Raw genomic sequence first — 13,640 nt, 5'->3', positions numbered from 1 at the left:
CCCAAGGGGTCTGATCCCTACCTGGGTTAGAGGGTGGGCAGTGACTCTTGGCCAGGGCCTTGGAAGGGGGGGATCAGGAACAGGTGCTGTGTGAAGGGGGGGGAGGTGGGGGTTCTGGAACCAAAAGGACTGTGAAGGCTGGTTGAGAGGAGATGAAAGCAGAGCTCAAAGGCAGCCGGCCAGGGAGACTTGAGTGCTCCCCACACCCAGTCACCTCACCGGAAGCCTAGACGACTGAAAGCAGAGACACTGGGGGCTTGGCCCCTCGCCTTCGCGGCGATCTGGCCTTCCGGCTTTTGCTTGCCCGCAGGGCTCCCGATCCCGACGCGGAAAAGACGCGGCCAGACACCGGAAAGGGGCCGGAAGGACACGTCTGTCAGGCTACACCCAGTCAATCACTGAGCTCCGGGGGACAGTCCCAAGGCGCCACCTGGGCCCCTCCACAGCCACTCCCACCCATCGGGCCCATCCTCTACAAGAGGCCTCTTCCCGCCTAATGATCCCCAGCTTCTCTCTGCGCCTCAGATGGAAATTCCAAGGGAGGGGCGGAAAGGCTCCGCTGACTCCTTGGAACCCAGGAGCTGGCCGAAGACACCCACCCCCACCCCCCCACTCTAGCCCGAAAGTCCCGAGGCCAGGCCAGTAAGGGGTCACCTTCAGTGGAACTCTCTGATGAGTTCTTTCCAGGAGAATGTGGACTCTCGAGCAACTAGAACCCGCCTGGCTCCCTCCACCCGGTGGCCCGGCGTCTCGCCCCAACCCCAATCCCAGACCCTGCAGCTGAGCTCAGGAAGCTCGGTGAAGCTGCGGGCCCGGACGGGCTGCTTGGAGCGGTTCCCGCTTCCCTCGCACTCGCCTTCCCACACTGCTTCCTGCGGGCTGGCCCTCCGCTTTGGGGGGCCCTTTGCAGCGCGCGGTGGGGAGCAAAGCAGGGAAGGCAGTGATCTGTGTTGTGACAAGCACCCATTTTTCAATTGGTGCTGGTGAAAGAGCAGATGCTCCAGGCTCTTCTGACGCCCTTTGGGAAGGGGAGGGGAAGTGGTGGAGGGGCGGTGATGGAGGGAGCTGGGGAAGGAGTGGGGGATGGAGCCCGGGGACCTCGAGGCCCCCTCAGGGCTTGGGATTGGAGCTTGTCCTGCCCTGCGGGCCCCCATAACCCGGAGCGCAAATGCGGGAGATAAGATCTCCGAGACCGGGAGCAGACGGGCCTCAAAGCTGGGAGAGAACTGATTTCCCAGACCGGGTTCCAACGCGGGGTAGGGACCTTCCCGGATTCGGTTTTGCCTGGAGATGTGACTTTGCTAGAGGGGAGTTTTGGCTGATTGCTCTCGCGCATCCGACTCCGGTGCGGCAGCCAGGGCCCAGCGCCTGAAGCCACAGGCAAAAATCTGTTTGGTCAAGCGGATTTTAATATTTCGAGATATTAGCTTATACTAATTTAATAATCTCTTGCTAACAGTTCAAATAGAGAAATTATTAGTTTTAGCTCAACGAAGGCGGTCTTTAGTTAGGCTCTATTATAATTATAAGCAGTTGCACTTTTAAAAAATGTTAATCTCAATATAGGCCTAATTAATGCTGCCTTGTTACTGACAAGTAGTTCATCAAATATCTGATTCAAAGATTTTCATAATGAGTATATTAATTAAACTATGAATAATCTAAAGGTGGTTATATTTAAACAATACCTCATTATAATGATTAAATACTGATTTCGAATATTATGTCTTAACAATTGTCACTTAGAAAACACAACCTTTCCTTATGTATGAGTCTGTAATGGCAAAATGCAATTTTGGGATTTTTTTCCCCCTTGTTCAAAAAATGTGAACCTCATTTTAAAACACTTCTGAAATAGGTTACACACAGCTTAATGATTATCAAAATGACTCTTTTCTGCAAAAAAAGACCCCAAAGTGCGCGTACAGCTGCAAACCCAAGAGGGTCAGCATCATTTCACTGTATTCTCTTCTTGATTACAAGCCGGGCCCATCAAACACAACATAATTACAGTAATTTCAGGTTTATTTATTCTAATGCAGTTTCCCCATCTCTCTGGTAATTATGAGCAATTTTTTCGCCCAGGGAATCTTTTTGCATTAACAAAAGAGATAACGCACTGAAAGCCAAATTTGCTGTGCATTGAGAAAAGGGAAAAAAAAAATCAAATAGGTGCGAGCTGCCATCTCTGCAATTCTCTGGTACCGGAGCCGGCAAATTGCTTGCAGGTGTATGGAGCAAGCTTGTCAATGGCCAGGCCTCCAAATTAGCAAATGCACAGCGTCGAAGTAGTGAAGACAGACTTAGCAAAATTGCCAAACAACAGATACCTCTTTAATATCTTCTCTCACACACACTTGCTCTAAAAGGGGCAGGGGTGGAGGGGGGCGGAGGGGCACAAGCAACAATCCCCATTCCCCTTCTCACTGGCCTTGGCTTTCATAAGCCTGGGACTGAGTGATCCTTCAAGTAGTAGTCTCATTGTGGAAGGACCCAGCTTCTCATTCTAGGCAACATTTTTTAAAATATAAGATTTGGAAACGTACTTATCGTTCATAGCTTTCCTTCATTGATTTTTACATTGTATTTTTCTTTCTTTCTTCTTGGGATCTGAACCTGGGCTGGGTCAGATGGCTCTTCAGCCTTCCCTATTCTGCGCTAATTTTAAGAGCCACAAAAAAGTTTAAAAATTCTCCCATCTATGAGCACAGAAATATGAACTTATTCTTAGAATCATTTAGTGAAAAAATTAACTAAATCTGTCCCCTTGAAGAAATTGCCCATTTCTGTCACCTATGGAAAGGTAGGTCTGGGCGCTGGATATAGAACCTGAGATAGTTGATCCCAAGAAAAATTGAGAGGAAAGAAGCAACTCGGGTCCTAAGCTGTGCATTTTCATCCTGCTATCTCTTTCTGTATCTTTTAACAACCGATTTCAGAATTATCTGGGTTTTGTCAAGCCACCGCCTGGGCTAAACATCCTGAAATCACAGGTTAAAGCGAACTTTTCTGCTCCTCATCCTGCACAAGCCATAGGCACCTCCATCAAATGCAGTACGGAGGGTAAGGGTCTCTCCCTCCCTGACTCAAAGAAACCCTCCTTCTTCAGTCCCCAGCTCCACAGCAGACCCCCAACTCCAGTGTAGACAGGCAAACGGCTCTAAAGGGTGCCTTCCCCAGGCTCAAGAAACATGTCACCCACACCCACTCCTTTGCTACCCCCGCCCTCATCCCCCAACCTTCAGGGATTAACACTTCCTGAAACATCAAGTGTTTTTATAAAAAGAAAAAAAAATAATCCTGACATCGCTGACAAGAAGTTTTGATGGAAGAATTAGCTGGTGCATACATAATCACTCCCCCACCCTCCTACTCCCGGAGCGGGAGCCACCGCGGCGGGCGCATTGCAGCCTTCCAACCCTCTGAAAAATGAAACCAGTTTCCACCCTTACCTTCTTCAGTGTCAATTTCAGATAATCTGGACACAATCTTTGCTAGATCAAATCAAAAGGGTCGAAGGCGGCATTTGTCTGGGAGAATGACAGGAAAGAAAAGGCAAAAAAGGAAAAAAAAAGGAAATAAAAAGGAAAAATAGGAAATACAAAACCGACCAAACCAGATCAAAACAAAACCAGAAAACCAAAAAGAAGCCCCCAGCCCCATCCTCCTATCCTGAGAGTAAAGAGTGGAAAGAGGTCTCCAGGACCAGGCGCCTCCGAGCGCCGCAGGCTTTTTGCAGCGCTGCGCTTGCAGAATAGGACTGAAATTTTCGGCTATATAGCCTCTGTCTTTATAGCTGATGAAAAAAATTGCAGATTATTAGCATAAATGTTTACTCTTCATTACGCTGATGACATTGTGCACTCGAGATCTTGGTAATCTTTGGGAAAATTATGAGTAATTTTTAAAAATTTTAAAGCAGCAGCAGTTACCATGCAATTCAGGCTAATTCTGCGTAGGCTCCGAACGGATATAATTATCGAGGAGTCAAGATGTTATGCTAAAAACTATGCATTGATATTCCCATTTATTATGTACATACAACTTTGACAATGTTGATGCTTGAAATAGCAGGAAATTGTCTTGCGCAAAAATTACAGTCCATATTAGGACATCTGAAATTGCGAAGAATTATATAGTAATTGCAGGCTTTCAGATGGGAGAGCCAGAATGCTCAAACTAGTGCAAATGTGGATAAAATTACAGATCAGAGCAAAAATTAGGGAAAAAGGGGGTCTGGGATTTTTCAGGTTGGCTATAGGATTCCGGAAGTGTCTAATGCCACATGATTGCTGCAGCTTTAGGGGAGACATTCATGCCTCAAATAGCGCCTTGGCCAGGGTGGCTTTAATTGAATTTCTTGGGCTTTTTCTTTTAATAGGGGCAAATGAGAAAATTGGCCACCTAAGGCAAATTTTCACTGTTCTCCCCGTGAACATGTCGAGAAGAGAATCCCTTTCCCTGCGTGCCTGCTTTTCCCGGCTTGGATGCCACGGAAGCCCCGTGCCCCCATCCTAAATGTCGCAACTGGCAAGCAAGTGACTGAGCCGGACCTCCCGCACCCCCACCCCGACACTCCTTCCTTTCTTGTGTCCACTTCTACCCTCCTTCCTTCGGCCCCTTTCCCGGAGTCGCCTCCACCTTGCCGCCGGTCGGGGCCCCGGAATTTGAAGGCCGGGCCGGGGGGTGGGGGGTTGGGGGTGGGGGGGTGGGGAGGCGGGGAGTGGAGTGCGGGAATAGCTGTCGGACTGAGGAGTTGGTGTGAAAACGAGTCTGCTGTTTGGAGGCTTTGGGACGAGGAGGGAAGAAGCTGAGGGTCGTTGTGGCCCACCCTGAGACCACCGAGGCCCTTGTTTGGTCCCCACCGTCGGGAGATAGCGCCCCCCAGAAACACTCACTCCCCACTTGGGCGGCGCTTCTCTGGAGCTCTGAGACACCCTGCGACTTTAAGAAGCCGAGGCCAGGGCCGCGGAGGGATGGGGCGGGGCGGGGGTTGCCCCAGAGGAGGGGTCGACGCCGCTGCTGCCGCGGGCGGGAGAATCCTTCCGGTGTGCGGCCACCGTTCGGAGCAGCCCAGACTCTGTCGAGTTCCAGGGCCAGAAGTGCCCATTGTTCTGTGAGCGACGATTACATTTCTAGGGTGTCTGAGACTCCTGCACCACGAAAAGGAGGGCAGGAAAGGGAGTGTGGGAAGCCGGCCGCGTTTGCTCCCGGCGGGCCCAGGTCTGCCCTCTGGGATTACCCTAGCGCGCTCCAAGTCCAGTCCTTCCCTCCCTCTCGCCTCTTCTCCGTCCCCGAAGTTCTAATCCTCGGCCCCGCAGCCCCTGCTGGCCGCACGCAGCCATTCTTCACTTTCCCGGGCTCCACACCTGATCCTCGCCCTCCCCGGTTACCCGCCCCCACGCCCCCTTGCGCTGGATGGACGCGACCCGGGACGCGGCGGGTGGCACCAGGGCTCCTGAGGATCTCCCCAGACGGCCTCCGGACATTTGCGGGAGCGCTGCCACACAGTCCGCAAACTGCTAAGACTCAGTAGTGATTGTGGTCTGGCACGACCCTGAGGACGAGTGAGCAGTCGGAGCCGGAGGCGGCCCCTGGAAGAAAGGTCTCTAGAGACTGTGCCTGTATTCTCACGTGGAGGCTCCGAGTGGTTGCTCTTCCAAGACCTGCCTGCTCTTTTCTTTCCTGAAACATATTGTCTCCCCCGCCCCGCCGGGCCCGGCCCCAGGCCCCAGGGCGGAATGTAACATCTTGTAATGTGGCAATCACTGCCAAACCCGTCCCTGCGAGGGGATCTCCCGCCGGGGGGGGCCTCGGAGCGACGTGGGGCCTCCGCATCCGCCCCGGCCGGGGTTTAAGGGGGGAAGGGGCGGGGCAGCAGGAAAGGCGTGAGGGGCAGATCCCAGGTGGGGAGGGAGGTCCCGGCCGGGAGAGGCTTCTCTGGGGCTGTTTTGGGCGTCACGACCCTGCCAGAGACCTCTAGTCTCGGGAAAGCCTGGTGGGACAGGGCCAGGGGCCCGCGTAACCGGGACTGCAGGATCGCGCCCCACTCACCGGCTTCTGGGGACCCCAGAAATCAAATGCAAGGGGACCTGTATTTTAGGAGGAAGAGAGGATCTGTAGCTTCATTCTCAAGGAGATCTCTGACTCTAAACAGGTTTATGGCACTGGTGGTCGCTGGTCCCTTTCGGGAAAGGAGCCGGCTTTTGACTTTTGAGCGAGTGCTTGGGACGGGGACAGCGGGGTGGGCTGTGTGGGTGTGCGGAGTTGCTTCTGGGTTTTACCGCCAGTGAGGACAACTTTTTTTCTTTTTTGAAAGGCAAGGAGGCTCTCTGACCCCTGACGTCTTTCTTCCCGGGGGCTTGTAACACTGGAGGGGACCATTCCACCACTTCTCTTCTCCCTTCACCCCCTCTTTCTCTCATCCCCCACCTTCTATCGCTGAACTGTTTGTAAACAAAGCTCCAGGTTTCCAGCGCACTCTCCGCCCCCAGCAAACCTGATACTTCCCCCAAACTCGCCCCACCAGTCTCGGAAATTCTTACACAGGACGGATATTCACAATTTTCACAAGTAATCCTGAAAGAAGGCCGAGGGGAAGCCTCCTAAACGGTCCCACATTGCAGCCGCACTGATTAGGCCCGGCATCCGTTCTCTTTCTTCTCTGCTCTCCCCAGCCCGGGAGCCACAGGGCGGGCGGCGGGAATTCGGGGCCGCAGGAGGGGGGTGTGTCTACTCCTAGCGGAGCACCCGGGTCTGGTGGCCCGCAGCCCCGCGCGCGCTGGGGGAGGGGAGCCAGGAATGAGAGGAGAAGGGGATGCTGGCGCGCCCGGGCTGCCTGCCTCGGGGACTGGAACTCAATACCAGCGCTCTGCCAGAGAGTTCCAAGCAACCCTGCCAGGAGGTGGGGCGGAGAGGGCCGGGCACCCCTCACTCTTCGGCTTCCCTCCCCCTGCTTCCCAGCGCTTGTCATATCCTGTCTCTGGCCTGATATTTCACGCGAGCAAATGGAAGGGGATTACAATGAAGATTTATGTGTGTTCCGAGCGCGACTGGTTTCCCAGTGTAGGGAGCCGAGATCGCTGCTTCCCATTTCCATTTTTCATTCGCGCTTTGGGTAGCGCAGTCCCGCGCGGGGGGAGCGTGTCTGCGCGGCGGCGGGCTGATCACAGGGCTCCGCGTCTCCCGGCGGGCCGTGAGACTGTGAGAAAGACTTGCCAGCTCGTTGCCCCCGGCGGGGCTGGAGCCGGCCCCTGCCTCCCCCAGCCGGGCTTTGTTTGTCCCCTCGCTTACCCCTCCCCCTCCCCGCCCCGCTCACTTCTGGGACCTGGGCGCATCCTAGCTTTCCCTTCTCTTTGCCCTTCTCCTCGTCTGCGGAAACGCCCCCTTCCTCTGGCCCCTGCACCCTCCTGCTCTCTGCTTAGCGGGCTTCCCGGGGAAAGACGCGCCGTGGCCTGGCGCGACCCCGCCGCTGCCGGGTGCCAGGTTCGGTGACTCCAGCGAGTCTGTGGGGCCTCGGCCCACCCCGGAGCTGGGGCCGCCCGCCCTCCTGGCTCCCAGGCTCGCTCATGCCAAGGCCTGTTGCGTGATTCCAACTTGGGCTGACATTCCCTGCCCCGGGCGCTCCGGCGTAGGCCTCTTAATCATCTTGTCTGCTGCAGATCCTCGACACCAGCCAATTTACTGCCCCGTCTCTCCTCGCTGGTTTCAGGAGGGGGAGGGGAGTGCGCGCAAAGGGGGGGAGGGCACATACAACCGCAGGAGGAAGGCTGGCACCGGCTACTGGCACTCAAAGAAAACCACGGAATTTGGAACTGGGGGGAGAGAGAGCAGGCATGGGGGTCTTCTAGGCAGCGGCTGCTTAGGGAAGCTAGAATCACAGGGTCAGTGAGCTTTCAGCTCAGGTCTTCCTAGCCTGAGAAAACAATGCAGGAATGAAAACGGACACTGGATTGTGTAGCCTCTCTGTGTTTCCCAGAGCCCCCCACTCCCTGTCCATATTCGGTTGTAAGCTAGACTCCATGCAGGCCCCAAAACAATCTGGCCGGAAAAGACAAGATTCCTTTCAGGATGATGCCACTGAGTCTAGAAAGTAACCCCCGTCTTATGTCTGTGTTTTTTGGCAGAGTGGAGTTGAAGACACACAAGGATGGCCTGAATAGCCATCCCAGAGAAGAGGAGGCCTGGATCTGGCAAGCAGAGCTCTCTGGTCCGTCTGTAATCTCCTCTCCAGTAGAGGCAGGTCTCTTCAGAGGGGATGGCTGAGGTTCAGGCTCTCATGTAAGAAGGGGCCAGAGCTTCCCCAGCTCTAGAGTGCTGCTCTAACACACAGGGTGAAGTTGGAAAGGCCTCTGGGTATCTCTGGGCCTCAAAAACACAGGTACAAGTGAAGCCTCCCTGTTTTGGGAGACATTGGAATAAAACAACATACTACCAACAGCAAAAATGGGTACTTACCATGTGCCAGGCACTGTGTTACATCATCGTCTCATTATACACTCACAGAAACTCTGAGATAGTTATTATTTCTCCTATCGTATAGATCTGCACACTGAGGCACAGAGAGGTTACACTGAGTAGCCCAAAGTGGCAAAGTCAGTGATGGAAACTAAGAAGCTTCCATTGTAGGCCCCAGTGCTTTGAAGGAAAGGGGCTTTTAGTTCAGGCCTGCATTAGCCCCCTAACCCCTGGCCTTGGCAGAGAATGTCAGAAAGTAGGGTCACTTCCAAAACTGGAAGCCAGTTGGGGTGGGATCCAAGGTGGAAGGCAGGGCTGAATGGTGTTTCCCCTCAGAGAAGGTGAAGTGGAAGGATGCCGCCTGCATCAGTGTCTGCGTGAATGTGCATGTGTGCACGCGTGGGTATGTAGGTTTCTGTATCAGTGTGTGTGAATGTGCGTGCATGAATTTTTGTCAGTGTGTATGTGTGTGTGTGAGACTAAGTAGGAGTGTGTGTACGAGAGTGAGAGTATGTCAGTAGAGATGTGACTGTGAGAGTCACAGTGCGTGATTGTATGTGTGCTAGCGCAGCCCTGTGTGCCGGGGTCGCCCTGCATTCCAGAGCAGCCAACCGAGTTTCCCGAGGGCCGGGGTGACTCACTGAGCTCTCGGCTCAGCCAGCCCCAGAAGGGCCTCAGGGCAGACAGAGGGGAGGGTCCAAGGTAGGGGTCTGACCCCGGTTTCGGCAGCGCTCCGGCGGCGACTGCAGGTCCCCCGTGGCGGCTCCGATGCACTGCCTGGCCAGCACCACTGGCGCGGGGGCGGCAGAGACCGCCCAGGCTCGGGGCGGCGGCGCCGGCACTGGAGGGGCCCGGCGGGCGTAGGCTGCAGCCGCCCCGGCTCGGAGTGAGTCACCGCGCCGAGAGCTGGCGAACCCAGCGCCGAGACTCGGGTGCCGGCAGAGCGTGAACGTTTCAGGGAGGCCGGCGTGGAGCGCGCCTGTTCCCGCCTCGCCGCGCCCCACGGCTCTGTCGGCCTCTGAGAGATGTGAATGTCACTCGTGGCTGGCCAGGTTCCCCGCGCGGGGAAGCGGCTCGAGGTTCCAGGTCACTACGCCAAGGAACAAGCGCACACATCCAATGAAAACAATAATTTATTTAAATAATCTCTTCATATTGTAAAATCAACATTAAGAGCATGTTGTTTTCATAATAAATAACCCCAAAATACCTTTCATTTCAAGAACAAAGACTTTAGGATAAGATAAAACAAAACCAAATCAGTAGCTTAGTTCAACTGAGAAAATTTTCAAAGGGAAAAATAAAATGGAGGGGTTGCTGAGGTTACTGCTAAACCGCAGTTTTCACAAGTGGGCGTTTACAAAAAGTCCGAAAAGACGAGTATTTTTATACAAATAAATCAGTGGGAAAATCTGCACAGACACCTTTATTTACAAACTCTATGTCGAAGTCCACCCTAATAATCCTGAATAGGTTTTAAAAAAGATAATTTAAACACATTTTTTTGCAGTGTCCACATATTAAAAAATCATTTTTTTCCCCAACATCAAAATGAGGTCATCCGCAAAGGCACCTAAACTTTTAAAAAAATAAAAATAAAAAAACTCCACTGGTGATGGATGAGGAGAGGGCTAAGGAAGCGTTCCTGGGGGAGAGCTATGGCGGGGCGGAGGGGGGCTCGGAGGGCTGGAGACGGCAGGGCAGAAAAAAAGCGGCGGGCCGCCCGGGTCACGGGGGCGGGTGGGGGAGGGCGCGCCGGCCCGGGAGGTCAGTCAGCCCGGCCGACTGGGGCTGGGCCTGGGGGCGGGCAGGGAGAAAGGAGCCTCAGAGCACCCTGGAAACCTCGCGGGCGGGGGAGGCGTCCCTCTCGGACTCAGCTCGTGGCCCGCGGCGAGGAAGGCGCCCGACCGCCTGGCTGGGCGGGGAGGGTGGGGAGGCAAGTCTGAGGCGGGGCTCAGGTCGGAAAGGAGGCCGCGGCGGGCTGCCCTGCCCGGGGGCCTCGGAGAAGAGCCTTCCAGGTCCCGGCCGCTCTGTGGCCGCGCGAGGGAGCAGGGCCCGTGGCAGGCCATCTCGGTCGCTCCTCCCGGAGGGGTGGGAGGCATCCGCGGGCCAGTCGGAGGGACCCTCTGGCTCTTGGAGCGAGCACGGAGGATCACCGGTCTCTGCTCTCTCAGTCTCTGGCGCGGTCTCCCTCGGGTTAGAAAATCGTCCCGGCGCTCACCGGGGCGCCCCCCCCGCCGCCGTGGTGGTGGTGGTGGTGATGGTGGTGGTGGTGCGGCTGCGGGGTCTGCGTTGGGTGCAGCAGCGGCGCGGCGGCCTGCAGGTGTGAGGTGGGGCCCGAGGCCTGGTGGTACCACGGGTAGTTGCCCAGGAAAGCCGAGGCCGCGCTGCTCGGGCTGGAGCCCGAGCTGCCCGCGCCGCTGCCGCCGCTGTTCGGGCCGCCGCCGCTCCCCATCCGCTGTGGCGCGCTGAAGTCCCAGGAGGCCGGCGCCGACACGGGCGGCGACGCACAAGGTGGCGAGCTGCTGGCCCCAGGGTGCTGCTCCGAGGGGATCTCACCGCTTTTCCACATCTTCTTGAACTTGGACCGGCGGTTCTGGAACCAGATTTTGACCTTTGTGGAAAACGGACCCGAGCGTTAGTGGAAGAACCTGGGTCTGGGGCAGGGGAGGGGGAGGAGGCGTAGAAATCACAGCCGGGCAGGTAACCGGGTCACGTGCCGCGGCCTCGGAGACTCGGGATGGTTCCTGCTCCATTAGGAGGTAATCTCCGAAAGTCCGAGGCAGCTGGATCGTGCGTACCGCGGGGATGGTGACAGCGGGAAGGGGTCAGGAGGGCCAATTATTTTACCCGTTTAATCAGTATCGCGCGGAAAGAAGATGTGGAAGCGGATTTCTGCCCACCCCAGGCCTTTCCTTTTCTCAAGCGCGGCGGCCCCTTGGGGGATTTCAGCTCCAGGCGTAGAAGTTTAGGCCGCCCAAGGCGCGGGCCTCGAAATCCTTAAAGTTACTTTAAACGTACTTTTTAAAACATTGTCCGGACCCCTCCTGCTTCCCAGCCACCCCAGGCCAGCGCCCTCCTCGTTCCCCGCCAGGCCGGGAGCCCTCACCTGAGTCTGGGTGAGGCCCAGGGACGCCGCCAGCTCCGCTCGCTCGGGGAGGGCGAGGTATTGAGTCTTTTGGAAACGTCTCTGAAGAGCCGCCAGCTGGAAACTGGAGTAGATGGTACGGGGTTTCCGGACTTTCTTTGGCTTCCCATTCACGATCCGGATTTCAGGCTCGAGGTCCTCTTTCTCTGCAACGCAACGCCATCGTGAGAACAGTGCAGCGGGGGGACCCGAACAGTTCCCGCTGGGCTTAAGGGCCGGCCGTGGCACTTGGCCTGCGCCCGGAGGCGAGTTGTTGGAGACGCTGCGGGGCGCCCAGGCGCAACTTCGCCAAGTGCGGACTCCGGCCGCCGGACACCCGGGAGCTGGACCCTCCCGGAAGGGGAAGAAGGAGCAAACCGGAGAGAAAGAAGGAGCAGGTGGTAAGGAAATGAGGTTACCGCGAGGCATGCACCCGGCGCCCTTTCGGCCCCCGAGTCTCACCAGCTGAGCGCCGAGGGACGTACGCGGTGACCCTCGGCAGACTGGTGGTTGAGGAGGGTAAAAACGCTCAAGGAGGGCAGGGAGCAGGCAGTGTAAGCGTCCGGGTTCCGGATGGATCCCCGTCCCAAACATTTTTATCCCACCCATCCCAGTAACTAGGCTGACTTGGCACCTTTGACGCCAGCGTTGTGCTTACCAGGTTCGTTGTTGGCCGGTGAAGAACTGGTCCCGTAGGGTGCGTAGGAGGTGTAGGCGGTGGTGTAGCCCAGGTCGTAGCCGCTCTTAGCAGAATAAGGGACGTTGTTGAGGCCGCCGGCGTGGTACTGGTAGGAACCCATGTGCGCGTAGGGCGAGCCCCCACTTCCGCCGCCGCCCGCCGGGTGCTGCTGGTTGGTGTAGTAGCTGCTGTCGGTAGCTGTGGACACCGGGAGTGTGGGCGACTCCTGGGGCTTGTGGAGGCTGCTGCCGTTGCTGCCGCCGGGGCCAGCGCCGCCGCCGCTTGGGGGCTGCTGGTGCTGGTGGTACGTGCTGGAGGCCGTGATCTGGGTCGAGTGCATATCAGCCACCAGACTGTCAAAGACTCCAGTCATCCTGGCCCGGGATGGGAAAGAGCAGGGGTGGCGGGCGCGAGGGGGGAAGCGAGGCGCCTCCTCTGTCTCTCCCTGTCCCCTCCAGCAGCCAATGTAATTACGGGGGGGTGAGGGAGGGTGGGGAGGAAAACAAGAAATGTGGCAACGGTCTAGGCAACTCCTCCTCTAGGGGAGGCGATCACCGTGCACTGCTCGGGACAGCTGCCGCCGGCCGCATCCTCTCTCCGCCTCTCTGCCCGCTCGGCTTCTTGCCCAGCGCCCGCTCGGGCGGGGGGCGGGCGGCGGAGGGGGCAGGGGTGGCGGGGCCAGGCCGGGGCTCCGGGAGGCGGGAGCAGGTGAGCAGCCCAGAGCGGCTTTACGATTGTCTGCGGGGCGGGTTCCGGCAGCGTGGGCATTTAACACTCGTCACGTGAGCGCAGGCGACGTCACCTAGCAACAGCCAATCGGAAGCGCCGGGCCGCGGGGTTCCTGGCGCTCTGGAATGCCCGGAGGGGGGCGAGGGGGGAGGCTGGTGTCACAGGGCGGGCGCTGCGGCTGCTGTGGTTGCGGGTGCAGACAGGCGGCTGCTGAATGCGAGCAGCGAAGCGAGGGACTGGGGAAGGGGCGCGGTGGGGAGTCAGGGTGGCCAGCAGCAGGAGGACAGAAGGCGTGAAGGCGGAGGCTGGCATTACTTCTCAAAGGAAGAAGACATGGGGTCTCCCATCCCATTCTGTGTACAAGTGCCAGCCAGTTGCAGCGATTCGGCTCTTCCCGTCCGAGGTCAGCTTTCAAACATGAATCAAAGTAAAGCGGTACCGCGAGCCCGGCCAGGTCTAGCTCCGCTTTTCCTCGAAGCGTCTGGCAGTTACTCTTGTCAGTCACTCGGCACTTGATAAAGTCAATTGATTTAAATGATCCATAAACCACGTATTATAATACCTACTTCCACATACCTGCTTAACCAGCCCACAACGATATTAGGCAATTAATTAGATAATGTTTAAACGATTTTTCCTTGTTGCTCG

The 13,640-nt window shown here is 56.6% G+C and overlaps 1 protein-coding gene across 1 annotated transcript; it reads right to left on the bottom strand.

The window, feature by feature from the left end:
* Positions 1-9,572: 9,572 nt before the first annotated feature.
* On the bottom strand, positions 9,573-12,984 carry DLX2 (distal-less homeobox 2). The gene is made up of 3 exons (XM_019459659.2): positions 12,243-12,984; positions 11,567-11,751; positions 9,573-11,071 (listed from the first exon to the last, which is right to left on the bottom strand). Exons 1-3 carry the CDS (start codon positions 12,634-12,636, stop codon positions 10,655-10,657), a joined length of 996 nt encoding a protein of 331 aa, XP_019315204.2. The 5' UTR covers positions 12,637-12,984; the 3' UTR covers positions 9,573-10,654.
* Between the last annotated feature and the right edge of the window lie 656 nt (positions 12,985-13,640).

The sequence above is a fragment of the Panthera pardus genome, unplaced genomic scaffold (genome assembly GCF_024362965.1).
Source record: "Panthera pardus isolate Hobbes unplaced genomic scaffold, ASM2436296v1 HiC_scaffold_10, whole genome shotgun sequence".
Lineage (NCBI taxonomy): Eukaryota > Metazoa > Chordata > Mammalia > Carnivora > Felidae > Panthera > Panthera pardus.
Note: the sequence above shows the minus strand (reverse complement) of the source record. Positions and strands in the feature narration are given on the sequence as shown.

What these genes read in the sequence shown, in the direction of transcription:
- DLX2 (XM_019459659.2), bottom strand. Translation starts at nt 12,636, where the DNA reads ATGACTGGAGTCTTTGACAGTCTGGTGGCTGATATGCACTCGACCCAG. An exon ending in ACCGGCCAACAACGAACCTG is followed by an intron (nt 11,752 to 12,242) that starts GTAAGCACAACG and finishes GTTGCGTTGCAG; the next exon opens with AGAAAGAGGACCTCGAGCCT. An exon ending in TGGGCCTCACCCAGACTCAG is followed by an intron (nt 11,072 to 11,566) that starts GTGAGGGCTCCC and finishes TTTTCCACAAAG; the next exon opens with GTCAAAATCTGGTTCCAGAA.